The sequence below is a fragment of the Nannobrachium achirus genome (genome assembly GCF_963921795.1).
Source record: "Nannobrachium achirus genome assembly, chromosome: 17".
Classification (NCBI taxonomy): Eukaryota; Metazoa; Chordata; class Actinopteri; order Myctophiformes; family Myctophidae; genus Nannobrachium; species Nannobrachium achirus.
The window spans coordinates 26,509,608-26,526,172 of NC_137824.1; the positions used below are offsets into that span (position 1 = coordinate 26,509,608).

At 40.6% G+C, this 16,565-nt stretch overlaps 1 protein-coding gene across 2 annotated transcripts in view; it reads right to left on the reverse strand.

Annotated features, from left to right (window-relative positions):
• The window catches only part of trpt1 (tRNA phosphotransferase 1), a 218,002-nt gene extending 210,917 nt beyond the window's left edge, over positions 1 to 7,085 (reverse strand). Inside the window, exons 1-8 of one of the 2 annotated variants that reach the window (XM_080746363.1) lie at positions 7,026 to 7,085; positions 6,179 to 6,286; positions 4,295 to 4,376; positions 2,153 to 2,322; positions 1,417 to 1,594; positions 817 to 873; positions 569 to 679; positions 2 to 225 (exon numbers count right to left, since the gene is read on the reverse strand). In XM_080746363.1, the coding sequence (XP_080602489.1) occupies positions 203 to 225; positions 569 to 679; positions 817 to 873; positions 1,417 to 1,594; positions 2,153 to 2,322; positions 4,295 to 4,376; positions 6,179 to 6,238 (681 nt within the window). In that variant the 5' untranslated portion in view covers positions 6,239 to 6,286; positions 7,026 to 7,085 and the 3' untranslated portion in view covers positions 2 to 202. Of the gene's footprint in view, position 1; positions 226 to 568; positions 680 to 816; positions 874 to 1,416; positions 1,595 to 2,152; positions 2,323 to 4,294; positions 4,377 to 6,178; positions 6,287 to 6,673; positions 6,747 to 7,025 lie in introns of those variants that run through there. The other variant, XM_080746362.1, reaches the window with a different exon arrangement.
• Positions 7,086 to 16,565: the final 9,480 nt, after the last annotated feature.

Here is a 16,565-nt window from a genome sequence, read left to right on the forward strand (position 1 = left end):
CCCAATATTCTTAATTGGCTTCTAACAATGGGGCAGGTTTCAACATGTTCTCCAATTACAAGGTTTACTAAACATCCACAATATTATTTCTTGACAATAGATGTTTCCATGGAAACAAGCAAGGCAGTCAACTACTGGCTGCTGCCAAGGTCAGCCCCGCCTAGAGCCTTGATGTCCAATGACAGAGCTTTATTTTCCACCGTTATTCCAGGGGCAGGGTGCACCCTGAAAGGCAAGAGAAATGCATTTGTTGAATGAATTTGAGTGAGGAAGAAAATTAAATGTAAATTACACATTTTAAATCTAAAAAAGGTAATCCATCCATTCCTCCCTCTGCATATTTCAACTGTTTTCCATCCATGCATGCTAAGGGCCGATACATACTCCACATTTGGAGCCGAATTCACTTTGGTTCAGTTCGAACCGAACAGCCGAATTAGTGACGGTAACCCCCCCCCGAACCTCTGAATGACATATTGTAGTTTGGACAGAGCCGAACCGAAATAAATTAATCTCTAAAAGTGGAGTATGAATCGGCCCTATGTGGTAACACAAAAGCTGGCCTTACTTGACGGCCTCAGTTTCAGGGCTCGGCTGAAGTATCTGGGGGGAAGTTTGCCCTCTGCATTCCCTGGAGTCAGCAAAACACCGTTCTCTGACCAGAAGAACTGAATGCCATCTGTACAGTCATGTACAAACAAATGTGTATGATTAAACAACTGTGTATGTGTTAAGCATCTCTCTCAAATTCATTTCTACACAAAAGGTGTGATGTAGTATGTTGTTATCAAGAACTTCATTTGTGGTTAGTTGTACCTGCGAGGGCTTTGGGGACATCAATAAATATCGCCAGATCACAGTCTCTTCTCATGCCTGGAGGAAGAACAGGTAATATGAATATGAGACAATTGATCATTTTCACATGTTGGCCATGTTGTTCTTACATTATGCTCAAGCTCATGACTTTCACCATTCGTTTTTTTTTTTTTAAGTGCTTGAGTACTAACTTTTATATATACTTTGTTCACACATACTAGGGATGGGACGATATGAACATTTTGTGTCATGATTATTGTGACCAAAGAAATTTACGATATTATCGCGATAATCAAAAATCCCCAACATCCATTATCCTGGGGCGGAACATTTGCCAAAAAATAGACGATCTACATCTGCATTTTTATTTTTTGGCAAAGAGTGTGAAAAAAAGACTGTATGATATTTCCAGGATCCGTTTCACCTGTTATAGATAGATACCGGAAATGGTATCTATCTATAAAGGTGAATCCCAGTGCATGACAGAGAATTCACAATAAATTTAAATCCCCAAGATACGATTATCGTGAGTGTTTTTTATCACGATAAACGATAATAACGATTATAGTCCCATCCCTAACAGATACACCCACACCTTACCACTGATAACACCGTCCTCCCCTGGCAGGCCAGGGGCCAAGTGGATGTGTGTTCTATTCATCCTGCTGAGTCCTAGACGTTGGATGGAGCTCCAGTTGCGCAGGTACGTGCCATGGACCGCCTCGCCAGGACAGTCTGAAGATCCGGCTGCAACCAACTTCAGCTCCAGATCTGTCACCTAAATGACACATACACACGGAAATCTCTCAAGAAGTGCACTGCAGGATTTGGGGCAGATTAAGCATGATTAAGGCTGTCCGGTGGACATTTATGGACACCCAGGTGAAAATCCCATTTTATCATTTTTATGTACTCAGGCTTTGTCTGAACACCAGCTCTCTTGCTGAGGGGATAAATGATGTAACCAGATCGATGTCAGGAAAAAAAAGAAAGGAGAAAAAATAAAAAGCTTTTCTGGCCAGCTCAAAGTGCACTCAGTAGAACAGATTTAAAACTACTCTTGACACAGAGCATCAGGGGCTACTTCACATGAAAGAGCAAATATTTCTGTATGTCAGGTACAGTATATACAGACAGTAAAACTAGACATCTCTTAGGTAGCCAAATGTCTCATCATCGAATTAGTGACACGCATGAATGTATTATGAAATTCCCACAGTTCATACCTGCTGTCTATTGAAACCACAGCCATGGGAATGGGCTAGGGTGAAATCAGTGGGGAAAGAATACCCTGCTGAGCTTAAGAAGCCCATGAGAAACTCTCTGCTCCGTGTACCTGAACTGAGTGCCCCTGATTGGCTCGAATCTGTAGGCGACCATCCTCTGGGTGATGGCGGAGCTTGAAGCGCTGCTTGTCATTGGTTGCCACAACTCTCTCCACATCTTCTATTGTGTAGGAGCGGAACTGTGGGTGGGCCAGTAGATTGTCCAGATATAGGAAGCCATCTAAGAATGGATGAGAGTTGGGTCTTTAATGCTATGGAGAATAATCAGTGGCTATTTATTTTGAAGCTGTACCTGAGAATAACATAAACTGATGTTACAAAAATAAGATTTGAAAACACATATGAAACCAACAAGCTTCTGCAACTTGAAACCTGAAATAATTTCATTACATACCCCCTTGTATAGTGCCCTTTACAGGACAGTTACATGCTGGCTAGAAGGTCAGTGGACTTAAAATGGATACAGCACCTTCACGTTAGACTTTATCAATTAAAATTGTCCTTACTGCTTAGTAAGTAAGCCTTGTCGAGCCTGTCTCCTGGTACTGTAGCATGATGCAGCTTGCTGTGCAAGTACACCCCCTGGTCATGATGCTCATATGTCACAGGGACTTAGCCCAGATCCAACCCTTGGTGCTGATTGCCAAGCAGGGAGGCACTGGATCAAACCACAAGGCCACTGTGCTTACTCCTTAGTGACCAACACTTATCCAAGCAATAAGTCTATGCTGAATGGAGTCACAGAAATTGGGGATCATAATTACATAAATTGTATTAGTGTTGTAGTCGAGTCCACCTAAAGCGAGTCCAAGTCAAGTCCAAGTCATATGAGGTTCGAGTCCGAGTCGAGTCCGAGTCATGACCCCCTGGGAGGGGGCCGAGTCCGAGACCGACGGGAGTCGAGTCCGAGTCGAGTCCGAGTCTGACGGGAGGCGAGACTAAATCGAGTCCCCAAAACCCTTTTTATTTTATTTTTTATTTTTTTTAGGTAGGCTACAGAAAACAACCTTTTTTTGTTGTTGTTTTTGTTTAGTTGTTTTGGGGGAATGAGGGTTCTTTGTTCTTTATTAAAACAATAATAGGTCTCCTCAAATTACCTTTGGTTGCTGTGGTTTAGACCAGATGGAGGGATTATATCTCCAAACTGGCTTGGGAACGCCTCGGTATACTCCCTGAGGGAGTGGAGGAAGTTGCTCGGGATAAGGAAATCTGGAGGTCTCAGTTGGAACTGTTACCCCCGCGACCCGATTCCGGCTAAGCGTTTGATGCCGGTTCACAGCCAAAATATCCAGCTCCATGTAGCCGGCACCTTAGGTTTGAGGGCATTTTACAGTAGGCTACTCCATTGCTGAATGTGATGTTGTGAGCCAAATGCAATTGTAAATGTCTGCTTGTTTTTACATAATGACATCAATCACATATGGTGAATGATGGATTAATTTATGTTCAGTCTCTCTCTAAATTAGTACCAGGGTTGGGAAGGTTACTTTTAAAAAGTATTCCTTACTTAAAGGTATTAACTAGTTACTGCCGCTACCATTTTTCCCAAACAGACATTAGAGTTGCATTAGCTGCATTACTTAACGCTCTTAATGTTAACGTTAATGGGCTCCTCAACATATGGATATACATTTCTTCCTTTGCATTGTACTGACTTGACTTGACTCGAGTGGACTCGGCGGGGGGCGAGTCCCGAGTCAAATGGTCCGAGACCGAGACGAGTCCAAGTCAAATTGAGGGCGAGACCGAGACGAGACCGAGTCAATGAAAAATTGGACTCGAGTCCTGACTCGAGACGAGTCATTGACTCGAGTACTACAACACTAAATTGTATTGATAGGTATACAAAATACACACTGTGATGATGATGTGACCAATGATCAGGTTTCATTAATGCCAACTTTAGAATAACCCAAAAGATCATCTGCGAACAGATAAACACAAATAATGTCTTTTTTACCTTGAGATTGGAACCTACCAGAGAGGAACCTACTTTTAACCCATTAAAACAGGGAAAGCATCTGTGTCATTTTAGATTTCAGCGTTGGCTCCTCAAAAATAGCAGCTTGTACATCTGCTATTTATCTTTAAAGTGTGAGAACTACTGATTTTGTCCAAAATGTAGCTGAAAAAAGAGGGGAGGAGGAAGGAAGGGACTTAGTCAAGTTAGGTTAGTTAAATAAGCAGCTCACCTGCAGTCATGTGAAGGTCCATCTTATTGGCCCCATGACGTAAAGCATAGGAGAGAGCCTTTGATAGGCGGACATCTCTGTCCTGGAAGGGGGGAATAATGTACAGCTGTGGATGTACCGGTATGTGTTATACCTCTCTCATACCCTGTTCTATTTATAGCACTGGTGTAAATACAGTATACTGTATACCCTAGGACCATAATGAATACTTGACACAGTCCGCCCCCATAGCCACATCTATGAGTTGATGAAGCCAAAAAACGTAACTTAAACGTAACTTAATTAAACAATATTAAAAAAAGAAAGACATTTTAAAGTTAGAAATTGGTGCATGGCATGGTTTCTAGACGGCAGAAATGTATTCAATTTCAATTCAAAGGAGCTTTATTGGCACTAGAAGCAGCGTCTAGTCGGCGACCTGGCCAACTCGGAACAATGTAAATAGGGAATGAATGCCCCGCCCTTTAATGCAAACCCCATTATACCTGTTTTCATAGGACCCGTTTTGACCATCTGTCTGCCTGTGTCCATTTATGCCCATATATGGAGATATCTGTATCTGTCTGTCTGTCTGTCGGCGTCCATTTTATGTCCATATATGGAGATCACTGCAGTTATAGTTCTGGGTCCATTTTATGCCCATATATGGAGATATCTGTCTATCTGCGTCCATTTTATGCCCATATATGGAGTATCTGTCTGTGCCTCCAACTGTGTTGCAGACACAGTGCCGGTTCCCCCTTTAATGCAAACCTCATTATACCTGTTGTCATAGGACCCGTTTTGAACATCTGTTTGCCTGTGTCCATTTTGCCCATATATGGAGATATCTGTATCTGTCTGTCTGCGTCCATTTTATGCCCATATATGGAGATCTTTGACCATCTGTTTGCCTCTGTCCATTTATGTCCATATGGAGATATCTGTATCTGTCTGTCTGCAATCCATTTTATGCCCATATATGGGGGCATTCATTTTATGCCCATATATGGAGAACGCGCGTGCCCGTGGGACGAACGGTTCTCGAGATACGCGGATTACATACATACATACACACTCACAGAGATTTTTTGTATGCCCATATATGGAGAACGCGCGTGCCCGTGGGACGAACGGTTCTCGAGATACGCGGATTACATACATACATACACATTCACAGAGATTTTTTGTTGACTCATGTGGCGTACGTGATGTCAGAGCCTTTTATGAAGTGATGTCACAATGAGTCAGCGCTTGCGCCGATTTCCTCCGGAAGAGCCTGATGTCAACAAACAGCCCCGCATAAGGAGATTCCGAACGTTTCGCGCCGGTTCGGGAAAACCGCGCGTCGGGTCGGGTTGAGGCCCGGCACTGCACTCCGCGCCGCGGCGGGGAACGCGCGTGCCGAATCTGAAGCCGGTGGGACGAACGGTTCTCGAGATACGCGGATTACAGACAGACAGACACACACGCAGAGACTTCTCGCATTTATAGATAGATATACGCTTACACTGCATTGTGTTAAACAGAGCTGTGTCACATTGCGTCGTTATATACATGTTATATACAGAGTATAAAGCTTTGTACAGTATGTGCAGTAGGTCTGGTTCCCAAACTTTTCAGGACCTGACCCAAAAGAGAAATTAGACGTTTGCCTGGAACCCAAACTAGTGAAAAGCTTGCAACACGTCCGACCCAGTGTTTGGGAACCAGTGGACTAGAGCAGTGGTTCTCAAAGTGGAGTTTTGGTCTTCTACTCTGTAAATGGTAAATAAAAAACTCTGTAGTTACAGATGCAATGGTTAGTAAGTGATTGTAATCCTTTGGCTAACAATCTTTTATCGTAAAAACAACAGTTCACACATCTTGCTGCTGGACTGGCACATTGTTGTTGTATTCACTCACCTCTCCAACACAATTTCCTCTCCTGCCTCTCCCCTTTCCTCCCCTCCTGTCACTGTCCATTCAGAACCAGCTCTGTCAATCTGTCACTGTATGGCATGTGTCAGTCACCTATGTACAGGGGTCATCACTCATCACCATATGCTGTTTTATTTTTCCTCCCACAGATACACAGAATGTATGGACAATAATATTACCAGAAACAAATAAAGAGCTATAGCCCTAAATGGTCATTGAAGGGGGTCCTTTCAAATAAAACATTTGAAAACCACAACCACTAGTACTAGTTGGACTCCTAATATGCAATAGTATTGTAGTAAATCAGTGTCAGTCTACATATTCTTAAGAAAACCTGGAGCCTAATATGGTGTGTAAAAGAGAAAATCTAAAATTTGCTACGTACAAGACCAAGTCTTGCCAGTTGCCACGGACATATCTGTCCATGTACGGACATATTGATGACCCCTGCCTATGCAACTTTAAACAGAGCTCACTCACCGTTATTGTAAATGACTTGCACAGTCCACAATCTTGTACAGTAAACAATCACGGACAGTGAACTTCCTATTAGTTCACACTGCCAGGCGGTAGGTGGCGCTGTGGTGGGGAAATCTCGCTTGTTCGACGTCCCAAATGTTCGACGGCCCGCAACTTCGACGCGCCGATAGTTCGACTTAGGGATCGCGAGATTTCGGCTCCGCTGTTTCGACGGCACCCTTTTTCGAAAAAACTGACGCCGGTCTTTCGACTGGGCGGCACGCTCTTTCGACAAGGCAGCACGGTATTTCGACAATGAAAAAAAACAAGTCTCTCTCACACATGCACAGACAGACTCACAATGCCAACTTACCTCCCCGACTTTTTTGTTCTCTTTCTCGTCTCTCTCCCTCTCTCTCTCCCTCTCTCCCTCTCTCCATCTCTCTCTCTCTCTCTCTCTCTGGATTAACATTACCTGAGGACGTGGGGTAAAGTAATCTTTACGGACGGGAAAAGCAGGGCCGTGCTTAGGGCCTAGGGGGACCCAGGCAAGGCAAACCCCAGTTTGAGGCCCCTGGCCCAATTTGGTAACCCTCTCTCCCTCTCTCTCTCTCTCTCTCTCTGGATTAACATTACCTGAGGACGTGGGGTAAAGTAATCTTTACGGACGGGAAAAGCAGGGCCGTGCTTAGGGCCTAGGGGGACCCAGGCAAGGCAAACCCCGGTTTGAGGCCCCTGGCCCAATTTGGTAACCATCAAAATTGCATATATTTTAAGTCCATGTTAATCATTGCCAGTAAAACAAACACGAGACTGCACCTCTAACGAGGAGCAAACTTGCGCTTTTTATCAAGGCATTCTTTCTTTAAATGTTTCACGCTAATGTTTTTTCATTCATCAATCAGCTATTTTCACTACTTTTGTGCCTATATATATATATATATATATATATATATATATATATATATTTCTGAAGCCAGAGCCATATGTGGGTCAGTGACGTGACGCCCCAAAAAACATGTTTTTTAAAAAACTTTAAATAGCAGGCATAAAAATTATTTACTTTTGTTCTACTCACTCTCAACTTTATGGAAACACATTTTGTTTTTAGATATTTTATTGGAATCAGACTTTATTGAGCAGTTTGTTGTACTTGTGCCTAAAACCGTCATCTGGTGTGACATGACAATAATTGTTCATAAAATGAAAATGGAGTACACCTTTCTTAAGTTACTCACTTTATCAAAGTCCTTTATCATAACTAACCTGTGATCCACTATAGTTTTGTAAAAATTAATTGAATCTGTATATTTTTTTCATAATCAACACTCTGTGTGAGGCCCATGTTGTCGATCTTTCAACATATTTTAATTTTATTCTGACAAAAACTTTCTTTAAAATTACACAAATATTTGTGACTCTTCCTGATACTATTTTCTATGTAAACCATACACATTTTTTCGGTTTCATCATTAATAAAGGTATGATTTCTCACTATTTGGAATGTCACACCAGATGACTTAGTGTCACACCAGATGACCATATCTTCATGTGTCAAAGCAAACTGTGTTTTAACCTACCTATTAGTGAGTACTGAACTTTACTGATTGATTAAACAATTACCCAGGAAAAACAGCAACAGTAAAATTGCTTTAACATTAAATAACATGGCCTTAATATTTCTGAACAGGATAGTATTGTTGGGCCTTAACATAGGATAACAAAGAATTGTAGTAGTAGATGGATGATGAGGATGTGCACAGGAATGCTACGCACACCTAAGTCTTCTGCCGGCCCACGGCAGAAGGATCTTAAAGAGACAATAAGGTGCATAGCCACACTGGGAGCCAAGGCAACATTTTATTAACACCAATTATTGGAAACAACTCAGCATTCAGGTGTATTACTTTTTTCCGAAGTCTCCTGAACTTGAACACAGCATTTTGAGTTGAACAAATTTATTTACGAATCATGTCGTTACACCACATCTCCACTAGCTAAAGAGTGCTGGGTTGTGCAACTCCGAAAATAGCTGATCTACAAGCTCTCGCAGCACAATGCGTTGAGAGCTTGTAGATCAGCTATTTTCGCTATGTTTGTCTCGGGTCCTACCTTACCTCATTGTCCAGTCCAGTGAGTGAAAGTACAAAAGTATTAGATTAGATTAGAATAGACATTTAGACTGCATTGTACATCAGCCAGTCACATTTGGTGAGGGTATAGACATTTAGACTGTATTGTACATCAGCCAGTCACATTTGGTGAGGGTAGCAAACCGTTTGCCCTGTTGCGGTTCTGCTATGCCACAGACAACTTCCTGCTCTTTGTAGAAAATGCAGTCTCGCCCCTTTGGCCAGACAAAACCATTTTTCATTTTTCCAAGTTGATTCATGCAGTTTATCTCTAGCCCCTCCTTATTAATGGTAACAATCTGCCCCACATATGGCTTTCCCTCATATTTGATTATGACAAACTGTCCTTGTGTGTATTCATCTGAGGAGGTGTCTGAATCCTCAGCTTGGGCCTCTCCAATAGATGCACTTGTGTCCAGCACCTGAGTAGAAGACCTTCAGGAGGAGACATTTAAATGTAATTTATTTGTCAGGTAGATTGTTTTTAGTAGTAAAATGTAATTACTAGCAAGTCCTCAAGTTTGCCAAGTATGTTATACTCACTGAGCTCCGGAAGCTGTTTTGGGCCTGCAGCTGACCTGGGAAGGGGGCAGTTCCGCAGATGGGCCACCACTTAGTTAAGGAAGAAAAGGAATGAATGGATGACATACGTTACTTTATTGTCATTAAACAGGTACAATTACAGGTATCATAAAATTGGCAAAGAGAATGATTTAGTTATACTTACCCATCACTTGTCTTGTCACCTGGCACCTCAGCCCTGGAGACTTGGTCGAACTGTAATTTCCGTGGGTTGTGACAGGTGCAGATCTGAGGAAACTGGCAGAAACAACTCAGGTCTCTGTAAACTATCTTTCCCGGGAAGATAGAAAGAACCTGGTGCGTAGTGCTGATGCCAGTCACTGGACGCACTGATGGAGGGACCATTTCATCCATGTTGGATATCTTCTCTTCTTCGATCCACATGACAGTGACTTTTTCAGAGGACTTCTGTAAATACTCACACAGATCCCTCTGTGTTTGTAGGTCACTGCCTCCGAGGACATACATGTCTGCCTTACGCTTCAGCACCCCTCCCACACCATCAGGTGCGCCCTTTCCATGGGAACGCTCTGAAAAGTTCCAGGTGACCCTCTTGAATCCCCATGTATAAGGAATGCTGCTCATGAGGAAGCAGTTTGTGCGATTCCGGTTACCACCCATTTTCTGTTGTCAAGTGTCTTATATTAACTGCTTATAACGGATAGTTATTATAAAGTGTTACCACAATATAAGGTTTAGGTTTCTGTGAAGGGGTTTCTGCTCTGTCTGATGAATTTGCTGTATCACCGAATGAAGCTAAATTAAATTATGTAAAAATGTTTAAAACGTTGTTTTAAACATATTAAAATGTTTTAAATGGACAAAAGAAACATGGGACTTGTTATTTATTGTTATGTCTGTAGGAAAATACAGTATATATCATCTGGTGTGACAATCAAGTCATCTGGCGTGACAAGCAGATATGTCAGACCAGATGACGAAGTGTCACACCAGATGACGTTTTCTGCATTTAGGACTACCTTGAGGCTACCAGGTACACATTAGCATGCTAACAACATGCTAGCTATAACAAAACAACCTAGATTTACATGTAATTATGACCAAAGTTTCAAATAACTTTTGCTTTATTAATGAAAAAGGTGTCACACCAGATGACATCCAGAAGTGCCACACTTGTCAAAGTTTCAACAAGATGGCATTTCATGAAAATGTTAAAATCATAACTCACCTCAGACACCTGTCTTGCAGTTGTGCTGGGAGTGCTGAATAGCCTTACAGAAGAAGGACCTCTCTAGCCCAGTAGGTGTCCAAATTATTGCCTGTTTAATTTTTCCAAACTAGTGTCACACCAGATGATTTTGGTTTGGGGGACAAAATCTTTTTGATCAGAAATGACTGAAAACATTATGCTTGGACTTTGAAAAGATATAGGCTCACAAATAGACATTTTTTTTGCCTAAATTCATTTTTAAATGAATTTTAGCAATTCTTTTTCTTAGTTTTATTCAAGTTCCCACTTTGAGAAACAAGGTCGGGACAGTCACACCAGATGACATTTACCATGTTTGGTTGAAGATTCTGAAGAAATGAGGAATGAAATGTTTTAATCTTGAGTAAGTTCACATAAAGCTTAATGTCCTGCACAATATTCAGAAGGTTTTTGACAAATATATTTTTTATTTATACATGTTTGACACCGAGGACAGCGAAAACGCTACGTCACGTCACCCACCCATATACACACATATATACCTGGAGAGATACTTTCCAAATCTATCTAGACAACCTCTTCGGGTATATATCCTCTTTAGAATATACTGTATATATATATATATACAGAGAGAGAGAGAGAGATACTATATATCCTGCACCTATATATATATATATATATATATATATATATATATATATATATATATATATATATATATATATATGTATATATATATATATATATATATATATATATATGTATATACAGTATATCCTAAAGAGGATATATACTCGAAGAGGTTGTCTGTATATATGTATGGAGACTATCTCTCCAAGTATATATATCCATATATATTTGGAAAGTATCTCTCCAGGTATATATATATATATATATACACAGTATATACCTCAATGTCCAAGTTTTACGTATTATATATATTATATATTATATATTATATATAATATATATATATATATATATATATATTATATTTAAGTATTATATATAATATACTTCAGTGTTCCAATGTGTGCCACAGACAAAAACCTTCAACTGAAGGTTGAAGGTATATATATATATATATATATATATATATATATATATATATATATATATATATATATATACAGTATATTCTAAAGATGATATATACGCGAAGAGGTTTTCTGGATAGATTTGGAAAGTACCTCTCCAGGTGTATATGTGTGTATATATGGCTCTGGCTTCAGAAATATATATATATATATATAAATATATATATATATATATATAGTATGTATATATATATATATATATATATATATATATATATATATATATATATATATATATATATATATATATATATATATATAGTATATTCTATATATATATATACCTCAATGTCCAAGTTTTACGTATTATATATATTATATATAATATATATATATATATTATATTTAAGTATTATATATAATATACTTCAGTGTTCCAATATGTGCCACAGACAAAAACCTTCAACTGAACTCCTATATATATATATACACCTCAATGTCCAAGTTTTACATATTATATATTATATATATAATATATATATATATATATATTATATTTAAGTATTATATATAGTATACTTCAGTGTTCCAATATGTGCCACAGACAAAAACCTTCAACTGAACGCAGTACTTGCGCCTCATATTTTATATAGGCGCAAGTAACAAACACTGCGTGCCATCTTTAAGAAGCCCCAGTAAACCCTGTAAAAATTTGATCTCATCCTGGGGGGCGCCACTTTAAAGTAACTGTCCAGGGCCCCCAAAACTAAAGGGAATTGATACACATATGTATATCAATTTAGGGGGCCTCAAAACCTTTTAAATATAAATATTTACACAGACTTTAGAAGAAATGGATCCATTCCCTGCATCCTTTAAATTAGTGTACATGACATCACAGAACATTCATGAAGGAACTGCTTGTGTAATCAGGGCCATTGTTATCTGGTCTCACCTTTGCGAGCCAAGCTCTTTTCAAATTCTAATGAGCTAATATATCCAAAGCAATTGTGCTTCACTCTCACATAATTTTTTTAGAGTTACAAGATTACATAATTGGAATATCAGAGTTATTACCTACAAATAACTATACCTTAATGATAATAAGAACAAGAATAACTTTAAGTGCATGTTTTGCAGTGGTTCTCAACCTTTGTCTCACACTAAATACATGTAAATGGATGTGTGTCCACAGGCAGCCTGTTAATTATATTTCAATTCATAGCTACTTCAATTATTGCCAGTAAAACAAACTAGCATGCCATCTTTAAGAAGCCCCAGTAAACCTGTTTAAAGTATTAAGTTAAACATAACATTTATGTTAACTCGCTTACCGTTCATTATGTTGACATCATCATGGGCCCACTTCAAACTGTCAGGGGGGCCCCAAATGAGATTGAATATATACATATATATCAATATATGTACCTCAATGTGGTAACCCTCATATATATGTTAAGTCCATAGCTACTTTAATTAATCTCATCCTGGGGGGCCCCCATTCCCTGCAGCCGGAATGGATACTTCTAAAGTCTGTGTAAATATTTACATTTAAAAAAGTTTTGAGGGCCCCCAAATTGATATTTTTGGGGGCCCTGGACAGTTTGAAGTGGGCCCCCCAGGATGAGATAACATTTTCACAGGGTTTATTGGGGCCTCTTAAAGATGTATGTGACATCACAGAACACACATGAAGGAACTGCTTGGGTAAATTAGGGCCATTGTTATCTGGCCTGCACCTTTGAGAGCCAATCTCTTTTCATATTCTAATGAGCTAATATGTCCAAAGCACCAATCTCTTTTCATATTCTAATGAGCTAATATGTCCAAAGCAATTGTTTCATGTTAACCCTCACTTCAACTGTTCTCTGTTCAACAGCTCAACTGGGGCCCATGCCCATATTGGTTAAAAAAAAAATCAAAATCTCATGAGGCCCCCAGCCTGTGTGGGGTTTGCCTGTATGGACTGCACGGCCCTGTTTAAGAGTAGCCTAATGAATGACCACAGTCAGTGCGCAACAGGCTCCGCCAATCACTTATCTTACTTGTTAAAAGCAACATATTATAAAGACATGACAGTAATATGGGTGCATATAAACGTAAAATATACTCTCCTCCCTAGCTGTAGGCCTATGCACATATGAACATGTCTGTGTCCAATAGAAAGCTGCAGAGCATGGAGTTTTTTTTTTAAAACAAGGCAGTACAAGGCAAAAATAACAGGCTATCATCAACACCGTCGGATAGTAGCCTACAGGATGTTAACTTGCAGATCTGTTCTTTTAAGCATGCACACAGAGAGAGGGAGAGGAGAGCATGGAGGAGAGAGAGAAAGCGAGGAGGGGATCGAGAGAGACAGACAGACAGAAGATGCGCGAACACCCTTTGCTGTTTTAGCACCTCGCAAAAACACTACTGATCTAATAGGTGTGATAACGTGCGCGAGCGCATGCATGCGACCGCTCCAGCTAATAAATCCGTGCAGGGCTTCTAAATGGAGACCCACTCCCCCCACAAGTTGCCACAACACCCCTGCCTACAGTTCATGCATGTCACGAATACAGGTCACTTCGCCAAAAATCCAACGCAACATAGGCTTCAAAGGAGCTTTATTGGCAAACACGGGCTTATGACAGCAGAACAACAGTTTGCATTTGGGCCATTGTGAGAAAGACAGTAACCAGTCCGCCGTTCGCCCTGTGGTGTGTGTGTGTGTGTGTGTGTGTGTGTGTGTGTGTGTGTGAGAGAGAGAGAGAGAGAGAGGGGGGAGAGACGAGATCGAGACAAGAGAGAGAGAGAGAGAGCGAGAGAGGGAGGGAGGGAGGGAGACGAGAGACGAGAAAGAGAACAAAAAAGTCGGGGAGGTAAGGCTGGGTTAGTTGGCATTGTGAGTCTGTCTGTGCGTGTGTGAGAGAGACTTGTTTTTTCATTGTCGAAATACCGTGCCGTCTTGTCGAACTGTTGTCGTGTCGGACAGTTGTCGTGTCGAAACATTGGCGTCCTTTTTTTCGAAAAAGGGTGCCGTCGAAACAGCGGAGCCGAAATCTCGCGATCCCTAAGTCGAACTATCGGCGCGTCGAAATTGCGGGCCGTCGAACAAATGATACGTCGAAATAGCGACACGCTCCCGCTGTGGTAGCCATAGCGTGTTGCTTCACCTCACTAGTCATCACGGAAGAAGTTTCATTATTGTTTGTAAAAACATTGGAGAGCAGCTGCAGGTAAAATAAAACATATTCTTATAAATATACTAAAGAGAATGAATGCCCCTCGTGTTTATATGACGACGTGTTACAATAAACGCTTTGCTGTAAATTAATGTGCAGAGGGAGAGCTAAGATAGCTACAGCTAGTTGGTGTTTGCATGTCTGTGCTAGTAGTAGCTAATGGTTGCTATTTTTCGTGCAGGCTGTGGCTGCGACATTCTTCTGACCATTATGGTGTCTTTTTGACCAAGTTATCCTGCTTTTTCATCCTGCTGTCCTGTCAGTCACCCAACTGAGGTCAACCTCCTGATGACGTGGATGATGGTACTCGTTTTCTGCGACGGTCAACTCAAGTTTTGAATGAAGCCAAGTCAATAATTACTCCAGTCCAGTTTATACACAGGTATAACAATCTTTGTTGGTTGGTTTTATACACCGAGGTTAGGTATTCCAGTAGCTCTGTAAGAGAAACATCTGAACTGGCAGCCAGTGTTATCCATTGGAGAATACCCTCTGTAACGAGGAGCCAACTGGAGACCTGTGTGTGATATATCTGTGGATTTCTTATGCTTTTGTCTGTGTGAACACGGAAAGCTGCTCAGTAGATAGTTCTGTGTGAGCACTGAGCAGACAGACACTGTCAGGGCTTAATTTTATAGTCAAGTACTTCCTTCTCTTTTTACAGTGAGTGTCGGTGTCCTTCCTCTCATGTGTCTGTGTGTGACAGGATACAAAAGCCCCTTTTGACTTGTCAGCTGGTGGATGACAAACTTACATCAGCTTCCTGTTGTTTGGTTATTATTGTTTGTTTGCAAACTTTGCATTGAAAAAAGTGTTTATTCAATTCCATAATGATATTCATTACTATAGTAATGAAGACTATTTTAATTCACCCTGATTTATTTTATGTGAAACTGCTGGTGCTTGTGTGTTAGTATAGTGGTAGCATATTATGATTGTATAATAACTGTGATTTATTGATTTGATAAATTTAATTTCCAGTTGGCAGAATGGTAATTATACTATTCAGAGAATATTGGTTTGTTGGAAATATTTTGATAAATTATTCCATAGACAAACCAATCCTGTTATGTCCACTATGACCTCTACAATAAATACCTCTACAATAAATACTTAAAAAGGGCCCACCTCAGCACCCCCATTGTGTTGTAAATCCCAACCAGAAACCCATAAAGGTAACAGTTTTCCACTTGGGAAGTTGGGATGATTTGACGGCATGAGAAATACAATTTGGTGTGAGTGCGTGTGAGGAGGAGCATGATTTGCATGCACCCTGGGCACGACCTGCGCTGAGCTCTGTTCTGGAAGTTGTGGCGGAAGTGCTGCGTTTAAGGGAAGTTACGTCATGCGTTGTGGTTCTGTTTACTTACATCCCCCAGCGAAACAAACAAAAATAGATTGTAGCTCTTAACTCGCTCTTAATAGGTGTAATTTGGTGGGAATCCATGTTTCGTTTGGATAATGTTTATTCTGAGCACAACCGACGGAGCGGGAGACGTAAAACAGATTTTTTCCCTAGCGGAAACACGTTTGCAGGAACAACGCACTGTAAAGACAACTCTCGGGAAAATTCACACTGCAGAAGCCCCACCTCCTAGAACACTCTCTGCCTCATATCGTGGCCCAGGCGTTTCTCTTTGCAGATGAGTAAGCCTGGCTACGTGAGGTTAATTTGCGTGTCTCATACTGATTGTGTGAGAGTTGGCAGCGCTGCTCAAGATGTTCATTCCCTCTCCCTCTCTCTCTCTTGGTCTGTCCCAGGTG